General features: G+C 46.0%; 2 protein-coding genes across 2 annotated transcripts in view; both read left to right on the forward strand.

Annotated features, from left to right (window-relative positions):
* Positions 1 to 12389, forward strand: part of LOC105276286 — a 153617-nt gene extending 141228 nt beyond the window's left edge. The window contains exon 4 of the mRNA XM_026972296.1: positions 11336 to 12389. Within this exon, the coding sequence (XP_026828097.1) occupies positions 11336 to 11370 (35 nt within the window). The 3' untranslated portion in view covers positions 11371 to 12389. The remainder of the gene's footprint in view (positions 1 to 11335) is intronic.
* Positions 12390 to 13205: 816 nt separating this feature from the next.
* Positions 13206 to 15243, forward strand: LOC113562567. Its single transcript, XM_026972320.1, has 2 exons — positions 13206 to 13571; positions 14947 to 15243. The coding sequence occupies exons 1-2, from the start codon at positions 13206 to 13208 to the stop codon at positions 15241 to 15243; spliced, it is 663 nt and encodes a 220-aa protein (XP_026828121.1).
* Positions 15244 to 16398: the final 1155 nt, after the last annotated feature.

The following is a 16398-nucleotide window of genomic DNA, read 5'->3' on the forward strand; positions in this document are numbered from 1 at the left end:
ACCTCTCGTTTAATCGAGGCATTCGGCCCCGAATGGGATTTCACCGAATCGTCCATCGTGTTCGAGACCTGAGGCGCGCGTTTGTATGCGGCAGAGAGAGAGATGCGATTAAGCTGAAAAATCGATTCGACTGAAGGCCACGTTCTTTTCGTCGGCAAACCACGTCGCCGTCATCCCTCAATCAAGAATAATCGCGTAACTTGCCACGATGGAGCTTATGGTTATTAGCTCGCATTGTTAGACATAGACAGTAAAATACTTAATAAATGAATTCTTCAAATAAATAAACTGTAATTTGTTTTAGATTATATGAATTTGTCTAAATTGTACTAGATTAAATTTAATTCAATAATTTCGTCATCATTCTTCTTCGTTTTAACGCATTTCGTTGTAACTGAAACTAAATGTGGAAATCTAAAGAATATAGAATACTGCCTTTTTAATTGGTTCGTGGGTGAGATGAATAGAGAGAGAGAGAGAGAGAGAGAGGAAAAAATGAAAAGATAGGAAAACCGCGAGCGAGGTCAGCTGAAAAGTTCATGTTAAGAATGCTAATGAAACAGGAAGGATATCAAAAGAAGAAACTATCTTTGTTGCTATCCTTCACCTTGTGTAGAAATTCGTTATCTGCCATGCTAAAGCGCGAGATATTTATAGAACGAGTAATTTTGAAAGAAATGTTCGTGCTGCGCGCGCGATCTTATTAATGGAGAACGAGTTGCCTTGCAATTCGCACGTTTCGCCCAAGGCAGACAATTGCTTCATGTACCTACTTCCTCCGTTATTAAAGAAAACGTACCGCGCGCGTGACGGATGTAAATGTTATCACGAATAACTTGCCAATATTTTCTTGCGATTTTTACATACCTGACGCTAAACGCAACATGTATTTTCGCAAATGTGATAAGCTAACAACCAACCGTTGATTTCCGATATCTTGGCAGAAGACAAAATTTGTATCGGAAAAATTGGGAAAGGTTAATGAAACCGCGCGCTCTCCGAATGGACATTACTCTGACAGGATGCTCTTGTTTTTTTCATGCCTCAATGTGCAACGCGGATTTTTCTCGCACACGGCAGGCAGGCGGAACGCAACAACGGCTGCGGACGAGATTAAATCCGCTATGAAGTCGATCGTGCGTTGTGGCGAGGCAATAATTTTTAACGCGACTCGCCGATTCTACCCTGAGCGGGTGAACGGGTGAGCGTGCTTTGCGATATTTTATTACCACTTCGGCAAACAAGCCCGGGCGCCCGGGCGCTGTCGACGCTTGCTACATGAACGCACCGAGACTCGAGAGGGAGGCTCGGCTTTGTCGCGGCGAAAGTTTCGCCGATGTCAGGAAACTTTCCGTGAACTTCCCGTACGCCGTTGGATCGTGTTCCCCAGATCGTCGAACCATCTAATAGACTTACACTTACACGCACGCGGCCGAGTAGTTCCGCCGGGGGTGGCAGAGGATAGTAGCCGGGGGGTTGGTGCTCAGGTCGGTTCCTTCACGATAGACAGGTAGTTTCTACGACGTCGTAAACGTGATGTTGGCTAGATGGCAACGCCAAGCTTCGATGGAAAGCGGGATGCATGGTGTCGATAGTGCTTTATTGTGTATCGCGTCTAATAAGGATGTACGTAGGAACTCGAATACCTCTTCGACGCGCCGGTACTCGAGCAACTGAGAAAACGCTCAATGCATTCCCTCGCGAGTGCCACGAGAAGGGAAGAAGGATTTCACAATTGTCGGCCCTTCCGGGCGTACCTTACGTGTTCGCAAACGCAGTTCAACGTAAGGATCGCGTCTCGAACCTCCTTATACCTCGTCGTATCTCGAATCGTCTCGCGAATCGCATATTCATAGCGAATCATGGATTGCGGGCTGAATACGCATGACGCAGTGGCGCGCGGGACGCTATTGTATTGTACTTACATAATGTATAATTGTAGGTATATGTAACGTTATTCGCAAACGAAAGCACAAACGATTCGCGTGAGCCATGCGGACGTTGTGCATGTACATGGGTAGCAATAGCGAATCGCGACGCGCGGTTGCATTTCGGCATCGGACGTCGCCGTCGGGCAGGACGACGGGTAGCCGCGAGCGCGACGTGTAAACGCGCGGCACCCTGGAAATTTGCAAGTAAATGGCAATTAATCAGTGTCCGTATGAATGGCCCACCGCCGTTAATTTGTCATTTCGTGCCGCGACAATTTGCATGCGACTACGTCCGACCGGTCATCGAATTCGCTGTTGCGCCACGCGCGCTCCAACGGGACCAGCAATGGTGGCCTAGTCCCGGGCTAAGCACCCTTGCATTAAAGGGGTAAGGGGAAGGGAATGGGAGCCCTTAATAGCCGCGCTACGTATAAAGAGGAATTACCGCCGCGGTTACATTCGCGGCATTGTACCACCGTAAAATTGCGGCGAGATCTTGCTGCCATTCTCGCGCGATATTTTTCCTTTTATGGGGGATATCGTCCTCCCTTTTCGATAAATTTACGGATATTTGAAGCTTTATTCTCTCGTATCTGCCTCTTTGAGCCGTACAAATATAGGATCTCGCGCGATTTATTATATTGCACGATGTGTTGAAAAGGAGGAGGTAAGAGGAAAGAAGTACATACAAATGTTCGTTCATTTGGCGATTTGCTCACGTCTAGGTAATGCTACCGTCGCCGCAGAAACTTGGATTGCAAGATTAATAGAAAAAGATAGCAAGAGAAACGTAATGAAAAGTTCTACTCGTGTATATTGAGTTTCGTCTCCGTCATTCGTCTTCGAGAAAGCTCCTCGATACTTTTCAAAGGAGACTCTCTTGTGCTCTCTCCCCCCCCCCTCTCTCTCTCTCTCTCTCTCTCTTCACGTTACGTTGCTTCGTCGCCATTCGTGTCGATGGTGAAGAAAATTTCGGAATGCTTCGAAACTTTATCGGCACGCTTTCTGTTAGCCCGAAGCGCGAAAAGCGCTATCCGCGGCACATGAACGGTTTCCCTCGCTTGAAAACTTTTATTTCGCCGTTCCGCCGACATAGACTACAGGAAAATCGAGAAAAAACGCGCAGTGAAGAGAAAAAGTACGTGCAGAAATTCGTCACTCTCAATAGCGGCTACCTCGACGCGGAAACGGGACAGTAAAATGTTTCGTCATGCGAATTCTAAATGGCGTTTCTTGTAGTTCGCTATCATTGATTATTTTATCTCGGAGCGCTTAATAAAAAAATTCAACATTTATTTCTTTTCATGTTTGTTTTCATTGTTTTCTTGTCTACAACTCTACAGTCAACGATGAAACTTTCACTTGAATTTTCTATTCTATTTTTTACCACCAATTTTTTAAATTATAAAATTGATTCTAGCACTCGACGGAATTTGCACATGAGATTGGAATATTATCCGGTTCGCGAATTTGGAAGCGACTTGTAAGCCGAAATGCTCTTCAATGTTTCCTATGCGCGCATCAGCATGCTTGGCTGGGAACGTCTCTCGCATTCTTTCACATCTTTTCATATTTTGTCGTACTCATCTCAGTCTGTTGTATGCGTGTAAGAAGCGCACGATACATTCCCATCTCTGTTCTCTCTATATTAAACGTGAAATTTTCAATAAAATCCACAGGGGGATTTCGTAAGTCCAGCGAAGAAAGGGAAGATGCGAGACGACGAGTACAGGGATGTCGGTCGTTGCTGGAACTTCCGATGAATCGACGGGCTCGGTTTAGCGAGCTGCGGGAGTGAATTCTTTCTTATTTCGAAGTATTCGACTGTCGTCTCATGGCGTGCATGGCGCAAGATCGATTCCCGGCGTTTCCACTGTTGACTACGAATGCATTCGATGTAAAATGCAGAAAACGATCAGCGCGATATACTATACGAATAGTGAAATGTCAGAAGGAGGGGGATGAAGAGAGAAAGGAAAGGAGATTTTGGACTTTGAGTCCGAGAATTTATGGAAATATATTTTTCCGTATTATCGAGCATTGGTGTGCGCTGTGCTGCGCATTTTTGTTCGTTTCTTTGCAACCGCGAATGTATTACCGGGCATTTTCTACAGAAACAAAGATTGTTGAGGTATAATGTTCGATTACCGTTCGAGCGGTGGTTGCTTGCTGGCTAAATCCACCGATGGCTTGATCAATAAAGCACGGCGATTTATCTCTCTAAGTAGCTATTGTATCGTAATACTTTATCGAGATTGTGGATGCGATCTGTGAAAAACTTCCTCATTCGTTTATTTATTTATCCAAGACGCTCGAGAAACACAAAAAAGTTGCCGGATCATAATTTTCTATTTTCAGCACGTTGGGGAATCTGATGGTAAAAGTTGGAAATGTCGACAATTTTTGGTGCCGCGCGGTACCGCTTAAAAAGTTCTGCCAAGTGGATAAATTGTTAAGTTAATTTCCATTTTCTGTATAGAGCCAGTGCATAAGCATAAACCGTCTTTCTTACGTTACCACCGCCAGAATATGCGCACAGTGCTGCTCTCATATATGTTAAACACTTAAGTAAGCTAGTGAATTAACATTTTCTTGTAATACCCATGTCTTTTGATAAAGAGAAAAACATAGGAACTGTTTCTTGTAACAATTTGTTTTTGGAAAACCTTTCAACGTGAGATATATAATAATAAGAAATTTTTTAATATCTGTATTTCTTAATGTTAATTGTAGCACTATTTTCTACTTACAATTTATTTTGACGCATATACATACATATATCAGTACGTGTTAATATTAATAATTAAACATTTCTACTATTGTTTGCATGTATAATAAATTTATATTTATATATTTTTTATACAATTTATATTATTTATATAATAATTTGATATTATATGATTATATTCAGATAACTTACGTTATTAATTTTGATATATATTTTTCGTTAGACGTGAATATCGAAATGGAATATAGCAATCTTGGAGTAAGTATACGATACACTGAATCCAAGCCACATTACGGAACGTCCGTTGCACGTAAAATCCGAAACCCGACACTGTAAAGTATGATACAGCGTAATATATTAATGAAATAGCCTCTCTTTCTGTATGTGTGGGCGCGCCAACGGGGTTGTAACAGCGCTTTCTAACTTGATTATTGCCTTTATTCCGATACATCAGACGGTTCTATTTGAGCGTTTCGAGGAAATATTTCTCTCAAAAAAATCAATCTCTTCACGATTTTCTCCCATAAAGATAATCTGTTCACTACTTTCGGCGTAACCGGCACAAGCAATCATTACGATTTGTTGTGCTCAAGATAGACAATATTAACTCAATCGATCACGCAACTATTATCCATTTTAACGGGACAATACGTCCGCACAAATTAATATAATGAACCCCTTGCGGGCGTTACATGTTCGGTCCGTAATTATTTATGAATTTACGATGTCGCATCAGTCATGTTATAATTATGCGTACGAGTAACGCATATAAAATCTACATCGAGATGCTGAAGTACACGACGGCGCATTAACGTGCAATTCGCTATCGCTCGCTATTGGTTTAATCGATGTCGCTTAACACGTCCGTTACTTTCGACGATTTTGCGTTACATTAAACTAATCCCATTATCGAGAACGCGAGTACGCGGGTAACACTCGGTGTTGCGTTCCATTCGCCCCGGCGCGGTGCGCGTAATTCCGGTTCGCTTCCGTTAACGAAGAAGCCTCCCTCTCGCGTATGCGTGCATGCTCGTCAATACCGATAACGCTAACCAGCGAACAATATCGGCAACGTTATGCGACACCCTTCGAGTGGCGGATCGATCGAGTGGTGGGACTCGCGCGCTCTAGAATCGGATTCATTTAGTCAATTCCACGCGTGGCTGCGCTGTGATTCGGCCACGGTCCGTGCAAACGAGCGGCCGTATTATTGTCGTGCCTATGGCGAATAATTGAGCACGCTCGTCCACCTAATAAACCGCGCTCGCGGATCGCGCTGGCCCTTCGAGGCATGGCTTCGGGCCATGGGCAATTACCAACTAGACGACTTTGTCCGGCCAACGCCCCGCGCGCGGAAATGGCCAGCGCATCGGTCGGTTCTCGCAGTAACCGTTTACGCCAGTACAACGTTTACGTCGGGAATTAACGGCGAACTCGGCGAGCCAAGCCGTGGTCGCCAGTGTCGCCACACGGACAGGCGGTGGTAATCGCGTCAGGTCGGCTAAGCTAAGCCGGAAAGTTCATTCGGTAATAATAACGCGGGCCCCGCGACCAACTGTTATTACTGAAGTTAATTTATGGATCAGCTCTGAGACGCATTTGAAGCTCTATCGGTGGCCTGAAACTTCCTTGCTTTACCATCGTTATGTTACTTGACCATAGCGACGGCGTGGCGCAGGGATGAAGGGTTGATCGGACCCGCGCGCATTCCGAACTTTGCGCTAAATTAATAACACGAAATCTTGCGCAAGTTCGCACGCTTTATATCGCTTTATATCGGGGTTTCTGCAAAAGATCGACACATGGCAGACCCTTTGCGCGTGCAAAGGCTGAGCGGGCGAGTTCCTCCGCATTCGTGACACCCGACGAAACTGTGGTACCCGGACATGATAGAGATGCGATCAATAAAGTCATAAAGTATCAACAGTTTATGATATCATTCACCTCTCTTCTTGTATCCACTTTGACTTAGAAAATGATTAAAAGTTAAGAGATGTTTTTTCTTGAACTACAAGAAACAGAAATGATGGCGATAAGAGTATCCATAATTTTTTTAACTTATCACGTTTGCGAATCGTTAATGGAAGTATAATCAAAGTACAAATCTGAAATTCGAAGACTGTCATGCGATCCTCTGGATCCGTACAGGAACTGTCAGGTATAACCGTTGTATGTATATATACATACATATACCGGGGACCGGTGGCGAAAACTTGTCCAATCTCCCGTTAGTCGGTGGCAAAGGTGGTGCTTCAAAGTAAAGAGCTCATGCGACGCGGGCGGAAATATTGACGCAACATGACGGCGCCGCGAAGTTGATGCGGGAGTCGGGATCGCAATCGCGAGTGCGTCGTGCGGTTATCGACAAGTTGCTCATTCGCGGGGGTCCCGTTACCCTCGGCTTGCCTTTAACAAGAAACTTTGTGACCTGAGACGAGGCATGGTGGCGGGCGGAAGCGCGGGCGACAAGTTTGCGACCGCCAAGACGACGACGATGGTGGTCCCGGCGGCAACCATCCTGCCCTCCTTCTAGGAGGATATACGCCCGGGATAGGAAAATCTGGAAAATCGAGCCGCGTGTTCCGCAGGCAGTCACGTCGCTCCATACCGCACAACCGCAACCCCTAACAAGCCGAATCGCGAAAGAACTCGTTTCGAGTGGCTTCCTCGACGCGGATATCGCATTGTGCGCGTGTACGTGTACGTGCACACACTCACGGTACAAACTGCGGAGAATTCCGTGTCGTAGTGGAGATTCTACGTCGCCAAGTCTACATTGCGACCTCCTCCTCGGTTAAACACACCGACGCACGCGGATAGTCGGCGGCGTTCGTGCTCAGACAAGGCGCGGTGGCGAGGGTGAAGTTTGCCGAACAGCTGTGCGAAAATGTATTGTCTTTATTTGTTCCCTCGTAGTGCCTTGGCCCCGCGGTTTCTTGCACACGCCTCGCTCGGTGCAGCCGGCGTGTTCAATTTGCGCACAGATAAGACCGCGCAGCTAACCCGCGAGCGGCCACCAGGAAAAAAGTAAGAGACGTGTCGGAGCGCAGAACTGAAATCCACATGGGACTCTGGAAAAAGTTAGTAAGAAGAAAGTACGACGTTATTTTTTCCGCGATACTTTGTTGGTGTCGGCGCAAAGCGACTTGAACCGTCCCTGTTATTTTATGTAGGATTATGTGGGATCATGTGGGATGTAGAATCATTAGTATCGGAACCTACAATATTAATTCCGCGTGCTTGAATGATGGAAGAAGAAACTTTGGAATATTTCTTATAAGACAAGTTTATTTCATCTTACAATACAACAAATCGCAATTATTTGCAGTTTTGATTTTTTTAATTAAGGTGGTAATATTAAAACATACAATATCCATTTTCTTGTAAAAACATACTATTTTCTCTGCGATTTTTCGCTGTTTGTTTAATACACTTTCCTAAAATATTGGCTTGATTCTTGGTGATTAATTGACACACATACATAGATACATACATACAGATATATATGCACACATGAAAGCGCAAACCGCGAGCTTTTTGCGCACGTCCTAGACGATACGTCGGATGCATTGTATCGCGATAGTGACTTCCATTTTCGATCGGTTCGCTGTCGGTTCTCAATATCGCTGCACGGACGGCTTAATGAAATTTTCGAGGGTTCCGACTCTGCCATAAATTTCTATCGCCGACAGCGATCTCGTTCGCTGATACGCGAAACCGGACGAAGTCGACACGTTCTCGAAAGAGATAGAGAGAGAAAGAGAGGGAGAGAGAGAGAGAGAAAAGATATCCGGAACTTCATTCTCGACTCATCGTAATTCAGCCTGCATGTATGACTCTATTTTCGTCGCAATGATTAAGATCGTCGATTTATTCTATAGATTTACTCTATAGATATCCGCGCGAGAGTGTGCAGTCCACACGTCGTTTAAGAAAAGCTTCCGTGCGTTCTACGTGACCCGATGTCTCTGTACATCTTGCACAATTCCTGTAATTTGTCTGACAATTTGAGAATTCTGTCGCGCTTCCTAATGTACGACTGCCGACAATAATCTCCAATGACATTTTAAACATTTGAGTAGTCGCCCGGCGCTCGCTGGAGATTGCTTCACGAGTCAACGTCCCATCGATGTCTGCATGATGTAGCCTCTCCCCGGAAAAATGCGATCTCGTACATATCGCGAACTTACCTGCCCGACTATCCCGTCCGCCTCGCGTCGTATCCACCCCCGCGCCGTCATCCAATTCCCATCGTCCGCGGTGGTGCGAGAACTGTTCGAGCAAAAGCGACCGGGTAAATATCTTGCAGTGATGGTAAACGAAATTGAATAAACATTTTTCAGCAAATAGAGCCGACAATGGTACGAATTTAAAAGTCGCTGAGACGAGCACAGGTGGTTCCCCTGTCGCTGGAAAAAGCGCCGAACGGAAAAATTGCATTTTGCCTTCCCTATCCCTTTCCCTTCCCGCTCACCCCCGCCGCTCTTACTCCTCGCAGCTCGTTCCTCCTCCCTCGCACACATTTTTCGCTCCGTCGGTCTACTCGCTTGCTACCCCTCTGTCCACCCCTACGTCGCGAGAACCACCCCCATGAAGCTCAACCTTCCGTGATCGTCGATGGCGAAGCGACGTCGGTGATGTAATCGACTTTTGCGCCGGTTATCCTTCGATTCTCGCTGCGAATTGGTTATAAATGCTAATGCGTGAGTCGATTGTGACGTAAATCCGGTGAAATAACGTGATATGATAACATTGATATGAGACAGCTTTAAATTTGACAAAATTTCATTATACCAACGTATGCAACCAAGGATGTGGTGATCGCAATACGGCTACACAAATTCTTCGTTGTTTATCTCGCGTTTAGTTTTGCACTTATTGTTCTATTTATTATATTATTATATTTAACGATGTCAAGGCGGTTTAACGGGCGGTAGTCCACGAGACACCTTATTTAGATCTACAAGAATCGCTGTACGTGTGTCAACTGTATGCAAAAAAATCGGGGTTAATTCTCTCAAGGCGCGGCTTTATCATCCTTAAAGCAAAGGCAGCGGACATTTGTTACGCGCGAGCGATCGCGCGGTCTTGCACAGCGTTCTCTCGAACGATCCATAAACTTTAAAGGGGATGCGAACGATTATTTGCAATAAATAAATAAAGATGGATAGCAATAATAACGAATATCAGAATATTATTCTGTGGGAATGTTCTACGTCAGAAATCGTGGGCTCGTAAACAAGTTGTAAAGAAGAGGGTGAAAAAGAAGAGAAAGGAAGAAGAGGGAGTGAGGCTGCAGATTGAGACGCGAGGAGAGATCAGACCCAATTTACGATCAGCGGTCTGGCTTGGCAGTTTGTTCCACAGCGAGATCGTTTCCCCCGCCGCAAAGACCGGGCGGGGCCGATCAAGCGTTGCGATCGATCACACGCCGAACGATAAATTAGCGTCGGGTTAGTATCCGGCGTGCCTTACCGTCCGCCATATTTGCGCGCGAGTGCGATTGTCGAGAAGCAGCAATACGCGCCGTTATGCAAGACCGCGTATATCGTGAATATTTAGACGGTCATGAATACGGATGACTGACGGAGGGTGAATTCTGGGGGGATGTTCACGCTATTATGAGAGCGCGCGAGCAAGTACGAGTTCGACTCTACTTTACTCTCACTGTTACCGAGATACGTAACCACGAGTAGCCGACGGCCATTGTTACGCTCTTCAGGCAGAACTCAATCGTAAAATACATAATTGAGAGACGCTATATCTAATTATGGCGAGAGCGCTTTGCACATCATGTACGGTCAGAACAATGTGAGACGCGGCACGCGTTACTACTCAACGTCGACGATACCTACTGCGCTACACTTCCGGGCGCAGATCGCTCGCCGTCTTACGCATTATGCAAATCACTCTCCATGAAAGTTTCAGATCCGTTGCTTCAGATCCGTATCTGCCGCGAGAGCCCGAGTCTTAAATCACGCCCGAGGATAAAGAAGGCGGTGTCACGGATCGGTTGATCTTGCTATGCATTTATGGATGTCGAACGTACGAAGAAAGCAATATTTTCCGCGCGGAATCCATCTGCCGTTCTTCCAATCCGTAACTCCTATGTCCCGCAGCCGTCTATCGCTCTCCGATCGCTCGTTCCTATTTCTCGACTCGTCTCTCTTGCCTCTCTTTTTTCTGCACTCTCCGTAATGGTAGATTCTACCGTGACCGTCGATTATTGTCCCCGCTGGAAAGGCAGCTCCGGGTGACCGAGTGCAAGCACACGGGGAAACACATAGCGGGAAATTTCCTGCGATTTCCCCCAGGGCCCACGAATAATTCTACGTCGAAAGTCCTTCTGGAATTCAGCCGTCTTTCTTAGGACGTCGAGGCAGTCACGGGCGTCAATGCCCGGATTCTCACAAATTCCGGCTGGGAATAAAATTCGTCTGAGTGTATTGAATTCTCCGTTGTGGCGTTGCGGCACACACGAGTGCGTCTCCACTTCCGTAATGTTAGATAATCCGTCGAATTCTCGCTCGCGCACTCCCGCCGGCAGCCGATAAATGATCATCGGCGCCTTGCTTCGGGATGCGGGGTTAATGACCGCGTAGCCTCTTAACTGGAATCTCTCCGCTGGAAGAGAAACTGGCGTGAGTAATCGAGTCTCTTTTTCTTCTCCTTTCAGAATCCGGTGAAGCACGAGGGCGGCGACGTTCCTGAGCTCCAAGACGACCCGGAAGACAATGCGCGATTTATTTACATGCAACGAGAGTGCAACATTCGCAGCGCGCGAGTGAATTACCTCGGCGCGACTTCGCGTTAATCGGCTTTCCGCGAGGACGCGGGAAAAGTCACCGATTCTCCATAGAGATCTTCCACGGAGTCGGCGGTCGTGCATTAAAACAGCGCGGGAACTCTCCCGACGACAAGGAGATAAGAATAAGGAGCGAGACCGGGTGAAACATCCACCGAGGGCGCGAATCGGCGCTCGCGGGCGTGCATCGCGCTTACTTATTACGGAAATCCGGTTTGTTGGAATGAGGCTTTGAAGTTTCTATCGTTCGTCGACCGTGCTCCATCTTCCACCGTTGCCGTTCGTTTCTCTCTTTTCGTTCTATTTTTTTGCTTGCACCCGGAGAAAAGATAGGAAAGCGGAAAACCGAGTGGCTTCGTATTCAGACGGTAGGGAGAAAGTTTAAGTGACTCATGGAGACTCCTTCGAAAATTCGCTCCGCGCTGTTCTTTAAGTTTCTGTTTTCCCGATGAGAACGAGAAATACAGACGGGAACGGAGAGAAGGAGGCAGAAAGGATTAGCAGCCATCGCTTTTCCGAGACGTTACTTTCCGCCCGTTTTCCGCGTACTGTGCGATAATGCATTAGTCAGTACCAGTTAACACTCGTATATTGCGACTTGTTTGCGAACTTAAATTAAGTCGCTAAAAAACTCGGCCTGATACTGCGAGACTTGATGCTACACTCATGAACAAGCGAGATGAACAATGAATAATTAAATGAATAATTGTGTTTGTTACGTCTGGCAATTTACTTCTCTCTTTTTTACTAGTTTTTCTCAAGAAAATTTGAGAAAGCTAATTATCGATATTATTTTGAAATTTTATGAATTGTTATCTATTATTAATTGCAAAAGTTCTAGAACGTTAAAAATTAAATTAATAAGCCACTTTGAAAATATTATCGGATGCTAATAACTTCAGCTCTGGCAGGAGAATCTGTAAAACGTTAATCACACGTCGACGTCGGTTTTATGATCGGTAACAAAAGAGCACGGAGAGATAACTAATATCGTAAAAGATATTTCAGGCATCGATTTCCTCTATAGAATTCCAATCCACATTCCAGTGGGGACGATCGTGTCACGGAAAAATGACGGAAGTGTCCGCGTCGCGTACGATCGGCCGTCCATTTGCTGTCTGGAAATCCTTCAAGGCTATCATCCAGTCGAGCGATTTCGGCCGTGCGTTGTAATAAGAAATCTACAGTGACGAGAATCGAAGTGACATCCGAGATCGAATGACGCCAGCGGATTCATATGAGTGTGCCAGGAGACGCGGTTTCCGTCCCCTAGCTTACTAGTCCACGCGAAACTCTAGTCATGCAGCCGTGGTCCCGATCGAGCCTGCGAGATTTAAGGACGTGCGTACGAGGAAAACTCCACGGCGATACTTCGTTCCTACCGATCGGGATCTTGCTGCAGTACCGCGAAATATGATGATCCGAGATGGTTTTACGTGCGATCGCGGTGGTGAACTAATAAAGCGAATAGCGTGAGCGAATAGCGGAGCGTACGGTGGACTGAAGGCATTCAGCGAAGTGTCGAGACGTTTGAGGTGTCGGAATGACCCACGTGTGCGAAATCAGTGCGCGAGAGGAGAGCTGTGATCGTTTGAATTTCTTGTCCTGGATACCGTAAGCTCTACCGCGACCTAAGTGGCACGGAACAGGACAGACGCAGATGCGCGCACCTGAGGACGTGCCCAGCGACGAAAGCGACGGCGGTAGAACCCGGTGATTCCGCAGACAGGAAGGCGAGAGGATGGAGAAGGACAACGTCCGGCATTACCGAGCTTACGAGGGTTTCAAGCCGGCAAACAACGGCAACACGTCGTCGCTCAAGCGATCGAAATCGACGTCGGAGCGCGCGAAGGCGCATTCGTCTCGGCAAGTGAGGTGCCTCTGCTTTGGTGGAGTGCCGGACAAGGCCAGCCAGCACTCGTTCCTGAAGGGATGTCTCATAAACTTTGCGATATGCATCGTGTTGCTGGCCTACACCCTGTTGGGCAGCGTGATCTTTCTGGCGATCGAGCGCGGCTCCGACATTGACCTACAGCAGCGAACCCTAGCCACGACAGTCGCCGGGAACCAGCAGACCAGGAGAAACACCACTGCTTGGTTGAAACAAGTGAGTGAGCAGAGCCCTCCGATACATTTCTCTAAATAACAGATTTTTAATTAAAAATTTTTCAAACTTAATATTTTTATTTTAGATTTTTGTTTCTTTCACTTTGTTGTTTGCTACTGTTTTCTTAACGGATTTACGACTTTTTGACACGACTTTTGTTCGAAGTTTGACTCGTTCGACTTTCTTTCAAAAAGAAAAGTAGATAGTAGTACATTTCTAGGTACAATAATTGTCGAATAATTATGAGAAGGCTATTCTATTAATAAACGCAACATTAAATCGATTCTTCTTTTTCCATTTCATCCTGTGTTTTATAATTATTTTAATAATTATAATTCACTTATTAATTTTCTTCATCAATCAGGTTCTAATAATCCCCTTGTGGTAAATAGAAATCTAACTAAAATTCCTTTTCATATCTACTTTACTTTAAAAGATTAAACTGAATCTTATTTCAAAATCACGTATAATACGATTTTTCACAATACACGCATTAATTACCGAGATAATTAAGTTTAACGATAATGGTACGAAATTGCTGTCGAACTCGAAAAGTCGTACCTTATAATAATTGATATAGTAATGTACCGCTATAAACAAACACGGCAGGCGTGGGAACAATAGGGAAAGAGTAAACAGATTTGTCAATACTGCTATGAGTGCATTAAGATTGTCGTTCCCAGTTGTGCACGTAAGCCGCCAACTTGTTTTTACCTCTCTTTTCCCCGAGGAAGAGCAAACAGTTCCGGGGCGGCGGCAACTCTCGATTTATCGTCACGTCTCCGGTTTCATTCCGCTTTTCTACCTGAGGTGACCTCAGTGAACCCGAAGTCAATCGAATTATCGGTGCGTTCTGGCGCGAGCGCTCGTTTCAACGAAGTTTTATCGATCGTGCTTCCTCCCGCTATCCTTACCCTTTGAAGGAAAAGCGTATCCCCCGAGGACATTGCCACAAAGAACGCTGTCTGTTACTTCCGGTCAGTAATAGTGGATTGTTGTTCCAATAGCAATCGCTCATTGACAAACGACTGAATATTCGCGATCGTTTTACGGATTGTTCGGTTTTTATCGTCGCACCGCCGGGGAAATCCGCTTTCTCGAACAATTATTTCGTCCACTTCCTCTGCGAAATTCCTCGAACTTCATGTAATATGAATGCGATTACGAACGGAGCAATCTGTCGCGTTCTGTCAGCACTCGTCGCGACGAATGCAGGCAAAACGTGTCGCGCTAGTCTATGTTAATTAACGCGCGCGTATGAAGTTAGTTTAATTAACGCGTATCAAGTCCCATAATCCTAACGTACGGAATACCTTGTCAGTGCTCGACAATAATTGAAATGTCGCCTAATTAATAACTCTGGGTCGTGATCAAGCTGAATTACGAGGCCCGGGCGAGGACCGTGGAGAAGATCTGGACCATCACGGAGAATCTGAATATCCTCTACCGTGAGAACTGGACGAAGCTGGCGGACAAGGAAATCGCGCAGTTTCAGGACCAACTGGTGAAGAGGATCATGGAGGACATGATGGCGACCCAAAATGCCGGGACGTACACGGGGGGCTCGACCAGCGAGACCGTAACGGAACGCCGTGTGCCTGAGTACGAGTGGAACTTTCCGAAGGCATTCCTCTATTCTCTGACGGTTCTCACCACCATCGGTGAGTTTTAGATACAATTAATTAATTATTACACGTCGTGCGCGACAGTTTCGACCGCTCCTTGATGCTCTTCCACCCACTCAGTTTTGTAAACGTAATGAGAGATCTCACGTAAGTCGGAACCACAAAATGGAACGCGGTATCGCCGCGTTGTTAAAATTAGAAACTGTGACTCTCGTCGACGTTAAATTTCCTGACATGACGATTTTTAATGCTCTGTATACATATTATTCTCTTATACGAGAGAAGAGCGCGATGGCGAACCACGATTGTCGGATCCACGATTGCTATCTTAACGAGAAGCTCGGTAGTTCAACGCGAAAAGCAGCTCTGCCAACGCGATGATAGTAACGGGAAATGTCATGATATGTCTACGGCAATCGCAGTAATGGGATGATAAACAATCCCACACAATCAGTATCAGCAAGCATCCGCGCTGTAACTACAAAGTGCCCGAATGATGTTTGCCTGCTTGCTTGCCCGAACTTGGGCGATTTCCCTCGTGCAAGCACCATATGCGTGCGTGCGCGAGTGTGAGTATACGTGTGTATATGTATACGTACGAGATGGTATAAGCTCATAGTAAAAGGAGTGCCGGCGCGGTAGAATATTTGTACGTAATTAGTGGGTCGGAAGGCGACGGAGGAAAACGGAGAGATGAGCACGCGGAAAGACATTGGCGCGCAGCCGAATAATTAGCCGAATCGAATGCCATGTCAATTAATTCGCGATGGTAGCTAGACAAATGGACGATGATGCCAGTGGCATCGAGAATTCGAGAAACTCACCTCGAACATTTTTTGCAATAATTTATAAACTACTCCATTTGTATTTTTCTCGCTCCGTATCCGGGATGCGATATTTCGGGATGAATCTTTGAATCAACTCTCGTTTTCCTTAATTGCATGAGATTTTGCGAAAATTCTGCGGCGATCGTGCAAAAATCCGATCGAATAGAAAACCGCGAATAGGACAAAAGGGATACCTCGGATGATCGGAGCGAACGTTCCTGGTGGAGGTAAAGCGGCATCGATCGGAGCGAATACCACCGGTTTTGTTAGGAGGGAGTTCGTCGTTACGACCCAAAAATACGAAACGAAGAGAATAATACGGCGGGCATCAATTTTCGTGGCAAACAAAGTCCGACATTAGCGTGTAATGGCTGC

The sequence above is a fragment of the Ooceraea biroi genome, chromosome 9 (assembly GCF_003672135.1).
Source record: "Ooceraea biroi isolate clonal line C1 chromosome 9, Obir_v5.4, whole genome shotgun sequence".
Lineage (NCBI taxonomy): Eukaryota > Metazoa > Arthropoda > Insecta > Hymenoptera > Formicidae > Ooceraea > Ooceraea biroi.